The sequence below is a fragment of the Austrofundulus limnaeus genome, unplaced genomic scaffold, assembly GCF_001266775.1.
Source record: "Austrofundulus limnaeus strain Quisiro unplaced genomic scaffold, Austrofundulus_limnaeus-1.0 Scaffold573, whole genome shotgun sequence".
NCBI classification, from domain to species: Eukaryota; Metazoa; Chordata; class Actinopteri; order Cyprinodontiformes; family Rivulidae; genus Austrofundulus; species Austrofundulus limnaeus.
The window spans coordinates 138,411-148,649 of NW_013952975.1; the positions used below are offsets into that span (position 1 = coordinate 138,411).

Genomic DNA, 10,239 nt, shown 5'->3' on the forward strand with positions numbered 1-10,239 from the left:
TACAGTATTTTTACAGTCTTTATTTTACAGTTAAAGTATATGTTTATCATATAAAGTCTAATGTTACAACTAATCGGGGATCCCTTTAACCTGTCTCTAGGTGTGAGTGAGAGAGTGAATATTTGTCTTGTTTGTCTCTATGTGTCCCTGTGATAGACTGGAAACCTGTCCAGGGAGTACCCCACCCCTCACACAGAGACCGCTGGCCCTGAAAGGAAGAAGGGGTATACATGATGGATGGATGGATAGATAGTTATACTTTTATGTAAATGATCAGCAGCAAGTGTTAACACTACTAATAAAAAAGTCCTAGTACTCATTATGTTGAGAAATTTGAGTTATACCCAGTGCTTTTTTGTTGTTTTTTATGGCTAATGCCAGCTAGCTGTGGTGGAATTCTTGAAATGAGTTGGTTTCAAAAGGCACACAACAATTATTTTCTGAAAGTTATAATCAATGCTGTGGTTAATGGGACGTTTTGTTAACAGATGGAAATACAGTCCAGTAGTTACAGCTGAAGTTTTAAGCAAAAAAAATGAGTAACAATTAAAACACAAGTTGTAAATGACTGTCAGGTAAAAGTTTAATTAACATTCATCACCAACTTTTAGGTCAATGTCTTGAAAATTAACTGAGCTTTTTATTTATTTTTTTAGATCAGCTGGCTGTGGCAGCCATCTTGAATTTGGCTGTCTGAAATTATTCAACTGTAGATAAAGGGGTGATGTTCATGTTCATGTTTAAGTCTGAGTGTGAGTCAAAAGGTTCATCTCAGAAAAAAACCACCAAAATCCCTAGAGCCATTTCAAAGTATCCACTGGTGGAGTGCAGATCATTCTGGGCTTGTTTTACAGCCACAGAACCTGAGCACACCGAGCTCATCAGAAACTCCTCTGTAAAGTTTCCTGAAGTCAGATGTGAAACGGTCTGACAGCTGAAGCTTGGTCAATCGTCACACAAATGTACAGTTAAATGAAGGAGCAAGAGAAGAGTTATGATGCTGCCATGACTTGGCCATTAATAATACTTTGCTTTGAATAAAAAGCTGTGAGCCAAGTGAGCCATGCATGAACCAATGCACACAAACCTCAAAGGAAAAACCTCCTCAGCAGTGAGAAGTGACTGATAAAATCATGAAGATGACTGCAGCACACCGCTGCGGACAAAGATGATTTACAGGCTTTTGAATTATAGAGAGCACAAAGTTTCAGCTTCAGCATGTAGCTAATGGTTGGTAAACATAATGTCTCATGTGTTGTTCATCTGGGATTGGTAAGGTCCCCGTTGTGTTTATGTCCCAAATATAAAGCCTTACAATTATAGTGTGGAAGTTTAGGAGACACATTAACAAACTTTAAGAATAGTGACCACCTCTTTCTCTATGGTCAATGGCTGATGAACAACAGGTGTGTAACATTATATAATTCCTTTGATTAGATAAAATGCATTATTAAAACTCAAAAATGTTTTGACAGGCATAAGTGAGCGTTAATATTTTTTCAAGTGGCAAATAATAGAATATTAAAATTATCATTGGTCTGAAAAGGCTAAACAGACACAGATCATCAGGTACACACACAGAAGATAGTGACCCTACTTAAAATGAATAAGTTTACATACAACAAAAGCTAGACAACAATTAACCAGTAAATACACACAAAACCAGTCAGGTTGCAGCGTTACAAATAGGGGTTGACCGATACATCGGCCGGCCGATATTTTTGGCCGATATTTGCGTTTTTCCTTGTATCGGTCGATACACTGTCCGTTCGACCAATCCGTTCTTTGAGTCACGCGAGCGCATGTGTCCGCCCCTTCCCCCGGGGAGAGCGCAGCAGCTAATGTTGTGAGACAGAGTGCAAACAACAACAAGGGTGAGTTATGAACTATAAATGTGTTTTAACTGTCTAATTTAACTGTTTCTACCCTCTGTGTTGGAATATGAGGGAAGAGAGAGCAGCTGTGTTTAAGTTTCTTTTCCAGACGGGAGCACTGCGACATGTTTTACTTTCACTTTCGCACCGCACTGTAATCAGCGTGTCCGCGTTGTTTTTCTTTTTAAAAAAGCTGGAGCTGCTCACATGAGGCATAGAAAAACACCTCTATTGTTCTCCCTGCTGGATTAAAATAAAAAAGCTTTCTGTCTTTTCTCGCTGAACGTTTTAGCGAGCGCAGCCGTCCACCATCATGTGAACCAGACACTGCTCACATCATGTTTGCTGTGACCGCAGTCATGATGCTGGTTCTCTTCAGTGTACATTTCAAACTGTGATCTAAAGTTAACGTCAGCTGTTTTAAATGCATTTTTTGCCTGGTGTTAAAAACAGGAGCAGCAGACTGAGGCAGAGAAGCTGTGAGCACTGTGTGTGTGAAGACCTGACAAAGATAGCAAGACGTATGTGCGTCTCTTCTTTTTCTGTGTTGCTCTGACAGTTTTATTTAGGCTTGTTGCTGTTTTTGTATCAAAAATGCTGGGATTTAAAACAGTCATTTTATTTTATGTAAAAATATATTAATCTGATTAAAATAAAAATAAAAACAGAATATTTAGCACTAGATAAAATAAATAATGAATTTATTTTTTTAAAATTTTTTTAAAGAAGAAATCCTGTGTGGTGGCACTCAATACAGCCTGCATCAGACAAGGCTTAGTTAATAAATGTTTTTTTTTTGTTTGTTTGTTTGTTTTAAATTAAGACTTGTGTAACATTTGTTATCATTCTTATTTTTATAATGTTAATGGAGGAAGAAAAAGTAGTATTGGCTTCATTAATCGGCCAAAAATTATCGGCTGCACGTATCGGCGTATCGGTTAGACTGATGTTTAAAAAAATCGGTATCAACCTTTAAAAACCTGTATCGGTCATTCTCTAGTTACAAATACCAGCACAATACCCTAAACCTGGACTCATACTCATAAATAGCGTCACTTCTATGTTGAGCAATCAGAAGCCAGAGAAGGAAAAATGTTAGCATTAGGGGTGTAAGAAAATATCGATACACTGAAACATCGCGATATTTCATTTCCCGAAACTGTATCGGGAAATGAAATATCACGATATTTCACTGTATCCCGATACTGTATCGATATTCTAAAGCCCTGTATGGATTTTTTATTAAGGTTTAAAATATCAACCTTCTTGCCAGCCGTTCATTTTTATGTTGTAGTTCAGCCTCTGACCACTAGTTGGCAGCAGTAAGCCAGCCATTTGGCTCCTCTACCTCTTGAGCGCCAGAGAGTAAGGGTAGCATTAGCATTGTAAGTAAACATTAGCTTTTCTTTTTTTTTTTTTTTCAGTAAGAGGTTTTTATTTAATAGAATTTTCGGACAAAAAAATGCGATATGCAATATATCGCAATATATTGCATTGCTTACAGTATCGCAATATATCGGGATATATCGTATCGTGACCCCTCTGTTATATGTATCGTATCGCCAAATTCTTGCCAATACACAGTCCTAGTTAGCATTATAGAGTATTTTTTTTCTTGAGTTTGCTATCCTGATCCACACTCCCTATCAATTGCTTGCATCAATCCATCATCAAGTTGTTTGTTGACCACGAATAAACACCAGAAGAAAAAGGAGCAGTGTGGTGTTACAGAAGCATCGGGAACATTTATGACTTTTTTTAATTGGCATATTCAGGAAGTACAGTTTTGGTTTTCAATGCCAAAAAACACAACAAAAAATAAAAATATGAACAAAATTAAATGCAAGCAGACAGTGAGTTTTTTTTCCCATCTGTCCACTTGGTGAGTGGTAGAAAGTCTTTTCACTGTCGTATGGCTTCATAATACTGCTTATAGTTAATGTTTTAGCAATGGTATGGAGTAAGAATAGTTTTTATGTTTTTTAAATGGTATTTATGATTCAAAGTTTAATTATACAAATCAAATCACCTGTTAAAACAAAATAAAATTTGCAATTAAGGTTCTACTAATTGCAAGAAGTGTAATCTGCTATTTGGGTTGTCTAATAAAAACAAACAAAAAGTTTAGCAGTGAAGTCAAAACTAACAAAAGACTGTCAGGAGTGTCATAGGATCTAAACTAAAGATGGGGTATATGGGTCTTTTGAAGGGATCCGGATCTTCAGGATCTGTTGATTTGTATGACATAATAAGGAAGTTACTTTTTCACAACGTTTTTTATTGTATGGCCTCTGCCATTCCTTTTTGCAGTTTATGGGTGATAAAAAAAAGTCACTCAAAGCACTTTGGGCTCACAGCACTTAAAGGTAGTAGGGTTGGGCGATATTGGCAAAAAAATTACTCACGATTAATTGTGGTATTTAGCCAATAACGATTAATTTGACGATTAATCCCCTGGAGTCCCTGGACGCCCTTATGTCCTGGTCACATGACTAATTTAGTGGGAAAGATTTGCTCTTCATAAAAACCTGTTCCAAACTGTCAAAATCACAGACAGGCTATACATTCGAGCTATACATCAAATTTTAAATTGTGTTGCTAGATAAATAAATTTCAGAATTCATTTTTTAATGTTTGTTAAATTTAAAACGGAGAGGAGCGCCGAGTGGACTGACCGTGGAAATATCTAGTTAATCTGCCTGGTGACATTAATCATATTAATCGTCAAGTGCCAAAAAATAATCGATTAATGTTTTTCTGACGATTAATTGCACACGATACGATTATGCGCAACTCTAAAAGGTGGATAGCAATTAAACATACTATTTTATCTAAATACAGACAGACTTTTATGACAATCTGATGTTGAGATTTTTGAGAGCTTGAACAGGACAATGATCATTTGAGAATTCAAAATGGATCATAAATCATTTGACGCCTGATAGTTCCTGATCATACATTAACAAATTCAGTAATAATGAATATAGGTAGCCAATGTACATTTTTTTTACAATTTTATCAAGAAACAAAGAAAGTTATATTCATGTGTTGTTTGTTGCAGGCCGATCACAAGTGTTTTGGGTTGTCAGTGTTAAATCTTAAAAGTTACTGCAACTTTTCCATATTAAAATACTCATAATTTCCTTATTTCAATAACAATTCAGACACTCTTGGTATCAATATCTTAGTTGTTTCACGATATATCCATTACGATTGTGAAAAGAATAACTCATGGATTTATTTTTGTCTCTATAATGGGATAAAAAGATGTGGAATGCAGTTGCAGCCCTAACAGCCTCTTAGTTTCCTCAAATTTTAAGCTGTTTATTTAACAGAGTTGCTCGTCTTGTTTGTGAAACACAAAAGGCAGGCTGTCAAAAAGCTTTAACAACTTGTTTAACAGAGAACAGCCAGGCAATGTCCCTCTTCCGACATGTTAATACATAAAGGCGCTAAGCGGAATCAAACAGCGAAGGGCGTGTTAGTTAAGTCAAGCTAAGTGTTAGCATGCTACGGCTAAGCTAAACCAACTGAGCTGGCTAGCGAAATTTGGTGTTTGGAAACTTCCATAACACAAGCAACCAGACACACTGAAGAGTAATGACAAGCCCCCAGAACGAAAGGAGAGTTAGGGGTAAGCTCAGGTGAATTTGTATTATGTTCACGGTTCCTATTTTCAGTCAGGACCGTACAAGGAGCCACCGTTTGAGATTCTCAAATGAGCGGAAGTTGAGCTAAAAATAATAAAGCAGAAGCAGCAGCGGGCCTGGATTTTCGCCAAAACGCCGTTATAACACCGACCGACGCCGGTATGTATCGGAAGCTGCAGGCGTCTGCAACTCAAAAACCGGGCGCCAGCTTTTCTCCGTGTGGTTTAACCTGCAATTATTCAGTACATTTACCTTTTCGTCGTCGGATAGCTGCTCGTCATGATCCGCCATCTTTTCTTCCGGCACCACCAGCTTGTCAGAGCCCCGTGACGTCACCGCATGGGTGGAGTCCCAGCTGCAGTTCAGTGTTTTCACTCGGCCGCCTGGTCCAATTCACGGCTGAGGAACAAAACTGATGGTTTTCAAAAAGTGCTTGTATTTATTTATTTACACGTTTTAAATAAACAAATTGTTTTTTAATAACTAGACAAATAAAAGGACCGACAACCATTAAACATATGAACCATTTCTCACTTGTAGTTTTAATTCATTAAAGATCCTGGTTTAAGGATATCTTTTCTCCTCAGTCCTTCCTCTTCAAGTTTCTCTTGTGCTGCCTTTATGCGTTTTAATGAATCTATCATGAAGTTATCACAGAATGTACATTTGTAACTTAACTTTTAGACTCAACCCAATTCAAAATGGCCAACTGAATTTAGAAAACACAAAAGGACTATATTCAGCCAATTTCAAGGATATTGATCAAAAGTTTTTATGTGGTAGCTGATAATTGTTTCCAACACAATAGGCTATAGGTTGTGAAATATAATATAGAATCTAGGCATTAACTTGTAATCAAGTTTTGTTTCTGTTAGCAAAATACGTCTAAATAAGTTTCAATAAAATCTCAGAAAGTAAGTATTGGAGGTAACATTGAAAAAGATTAAAACGTTGTATCGAGGNTAAAAGAAAATAAATGTTTGGATAAAAACTACTCCATTCGTCGACTGATGTCTTCAAGCTGCAACATATATATCTGTAAAGATGAGTTACAGACTTTTTCATGTTTGCTAAGTTTACTCAGGTGTGGGCGGCCATCTTGAATGATGACTTCAAAAGCTCATCAGTTGTGGACGTGCATTCATTCATTTTTAAACCTTTCATTAAATCCACCCTCTGGTTTGTGAGAAATGTTGCTAACACTATATAGACAAACCGTTTAAAAACACCATTGCCTTCATTAGCAGTGTACAAAATCCACAGTGTCTGGGGTTATAACCAACGTTTAAAGTGCTGCTTTCATATTTTATGAAGCTCAACTGAAAAGACATTGGTTTATATCAAACTCTGCTGCCAGCACTTAACTAATGTTGACTCATATCTTTAGATGCTGAACTTTCATGCATGACCTGGTGGTATTTGGAAGGAGCTGTGAATCATTGCGGTTGGATGTGGAGTGAGATGCAAACACCCCCCAACCCCCAAACACACTTCTGTTAGTGGATGACAGACGTGTTGAGTCTGATAAACTGCAGGATCACTGCTGTACTAAAAACAGTACAACAGCACCTCCCCGTGGTCATATGGAGAACTGCACAATGATTTACTGCCAGTCTTGATCCAATTTTATCCTGTAATATTGACCTTTAGTCTTAAGATTACTTTATAACCTCTTTTATTTTCTTGCCTAGATATTTGTTGATAGTTTGTAGATATTTATTGATAGTCGATACTTTCTTCTTGTTCTTGCAGCTCACAACAGCTGTGGAACAGTTTGCCACAGGAGAACATAAAAATGTTGTGTGACTCTTCGAATCACCACCTGTTTGCAGATCCAGTGTAGTGTCACATACTGCTGACATGGGGTGAGCTGAGTGCCAACTGATTTGAGAATAAAATCATTGTAAATACAGTCAAATGACCTTTTAGCCACCACCAAGTACTGTTTATTTTGATAAATTCTACATGTCAACTCATCTGCACCTAAATGAAATGATATTAATCCAGCCATGCATTCATAAAATGTGTGCATGATGTAATAGATCCATAGCGCCCCCTAGAAAAAAAATCTGCTCCTTTTCATTCTTTCATTAGGACTTGTGAAAATTGAGTGGGTACAAATAATTTCTCGAAGCCTACAAAAATACTTCCTGGATTCATAACTTTAACTCTACAACAACCATTTTGGAATAAATGCACATTTTTGTAATTTACAAAAAGGTACATTTTAGCAAACTCCTTCAAATCATCACTTGTCAAACTGAAGATTTTTGTATTGTATCGAAAAAATTTGGAATTAAAAGGTATCAGAAACTTAAGTCGAGATTAAATGGAGTGGGGATGTCTTGAATTCAAAGTTTGAAGTTTTGACTCAGAGCAGGAAGTTCTTATAAATCTGAACCATATTTAGGTTTATCCTCTAATGCAGTGGTTCCAAAAGTTGGGGTTGGGACCGGGTCCTGAAACATCAGGGGTGGGGTCTTGAAAAGATTTTCAGAATTAACTAAATTTAAAGCTGAATACAAACAATTGTTTTGCCTTAACGTTTACAAGACTGTCGTGTACTTAAAATGAATGAAAGTAGCATAATTCATAAGCGTTACTTTGGTCTTGTTTATTTGACCTGATACCGGTGTTTATCGCCACGTAACAGAAAGTGATTCAGTAGAAGAACTGTAAAGATTGTTAAATGTGACTGTTCTGCTTAAATTTATGATTTTATATAGATGATACATGCCTGAAAACAAATTCAACACATAACTGAACTGTTAAATCTTCGTTAGGCTAGATTAAAAATTGTCTGGAGATAAGGCGCCGAGCAGTGTAGAGATCCCTCCTCGATGACGTAATCAAGTAGGCGGAGCCTTGTCTCGGAGCCCGTGTTAAATCTTCTTTCCATGCATTGGTACATTCTCGGTATGGTTTAAGCACACAAACTGGTAAACGAACAACGCATAACAATATTTTCTTTCAGTACCATCATTTTTGTCCAGACCTGTTATACAAGGTTTTTTTTTTTTAAATTTGTTGCAGCATGGCTGAAAAGGAATGTGTAATTTTCAGTTGTTCATTTTTTTTTTGTAAAAATTTTATTTATCATTACTTTCGTCAGATTCGTTATCTCTTGTGACCATTGTGGGTTTTTCTTTCGTTAAACAAGGGGTACAAACATTTTGTCCACGTGTGTACATGAAACTTTTCGGAAATGTTTATTACACAACAGAGAACAACAAATTAAAGTTTAAAACATTTCAGAGCACAAGCGGGGGAGCGGCTTGGATTGAATTATCATGCTGCAGAAAAAGCACTCTGCGGTTCTCTCAGATGTTTACTCTCTTTCCTGGACGACAGAAGAGGGGGTGGGTGGGCAGAGTAGGCTCACCCATGTTCCAGGGCTCCTTTGTAAAGTATGAAAATAAATAATAAAACCCATTTCATTTTAATGAAACTTTTAGGGAGCGACCTCTGACAGGAAACTGATCATAATTACACGGCTGGTTAGTTGGAGTTTGGTTTTCTAAGATCAAATTTATTCCCCTCTCCTGTTGTCATATAAATCACACTAAAAACAAAACAAACTTTCGGAAAATGTTTAACACACCACAGAGATCAGCTGATTAAAGTTTGAAACATGTCTGTTAGCAATTGTTAGCAATGTCTGGGTCGACCACCGGCTACAGCCTGGATCTCCATGCCGCAGATCAAGAGCCTCCTCCCGGTCAAAGCTGGACATGGAGCCAGGCTGACCACTTGGGCTCTGCTTTCCAGGGGAGGAGCCAAACCCACTGCGCCTAAATGCATATTATCAGGCAAGTGATTGATAAGTGTCTTCCAACTTACTGGGAGGTAGAAGAGGGACAGTCTGCAGACAGTATAGGGCTGATAACCTCTAATAACGGCCATTAAATGGACTGACAACATTCAAAGCAGTTGATGATTTCAGCAGGAAGTGTGGAGTCTGAGTCAACAAACCATCTGAAGGGATTAATCAAATCAAAGTGAAGAAGACCAGACTGAGTCAGACCACTCTGTTACTCTGTTAGAGGAGCACTTCAGCCATACCGTCCTTTCTCAGCCGAGCTCCCATATGGACCTGACTCTGGACCAGAGACAAAACTAAAGGAAGTTTAAATAAAATGTTTGTTTTTGGAACAAACTGGGATTATTTCTGCAACAACACACCTGCCTGTTTTTCATCTTTCATCAGCAGACAATAATCTAAGTGACTAAAACATTTACTGTCCTTTAAAAAGATCAAAACTATAAACTCCAGTTGAATCTTCAGAAAGCTCTATAATTCTGCCTCAAACTGTTCCTTCTTCTGAAATGAAGAGTAAAAAGCTGCTCCGTCTCTTTAACAGAGTTCAGCTGCAACAGTTTATTTCCTGGTTCCTCCCCTTTAACAGARCTGACAGCTCAAACTGACACCAGGAAGTAAAAGTGAAAGAAAAACTGGGCTTGGCTTCTTGTGGAAACATTTAGTTGTTTTGTTTCCTGTTCTTTAGAGGTGAAACTAGCAGCAAGAAACCAAATGGATTCAAGAAGTTTCTCCTGTTCCATCTGTTCAGGTCTCCTGAAGGATCCAGTGACTATTCGCTGTGGACACAACTACTGTATGAGCTGTATTAAAGGTGCAGTGTGTAGGATTTGTTGTTTTCAGCGACATCTAGTGGTTGAGTGGTTGAATCATCCTCCCTGGTCCTCCCCCCACCCCC

The 10,239-nt window shown here is 37.6% G+C and overlaps 2 protein-coding genes across 2 annotated transcripts in view; one reads left to right on the forward strand and one right to left on the reverse strand.

The window, feature by feature from the left end:
- The window catches only part of LOC106530899 (F-actin-capping protein subunit alpha-2), a gene marked incomplete at its 5' end in the record, with an annotated part of 37,596 nt that extends 31,761 nt beyond the window's left edge, over positions 1–5,835 (reverse strand). Inside the window, 1 exon segment of the mRNA XM_014026627.1 lies at positions 5,777–5,835. Within this exon segment, the coding sequence (XP_013882081.1) occupies positions 5,777–5,835 (59 nt within the window).
- Positions 1,389–10,239, forward strand: part of LOC106530898 (tripartite motif-containing protein 16) — an 11,458-nt gene continuing 2,607 nt past the window's right edge. The window contains exons 1-2 of the mRNA XM_014026625.1: positions 1,389–1,408; positions 10,070–10,157. Coding sequence (XP_013882079.1) covers positions 1,389–1,408; positions 10,070–10,157 — 108 coding nt within the window. The remainder of the gene's footprint in view (positions 1,409–10,069; positions 10,158–10,239) is intronic.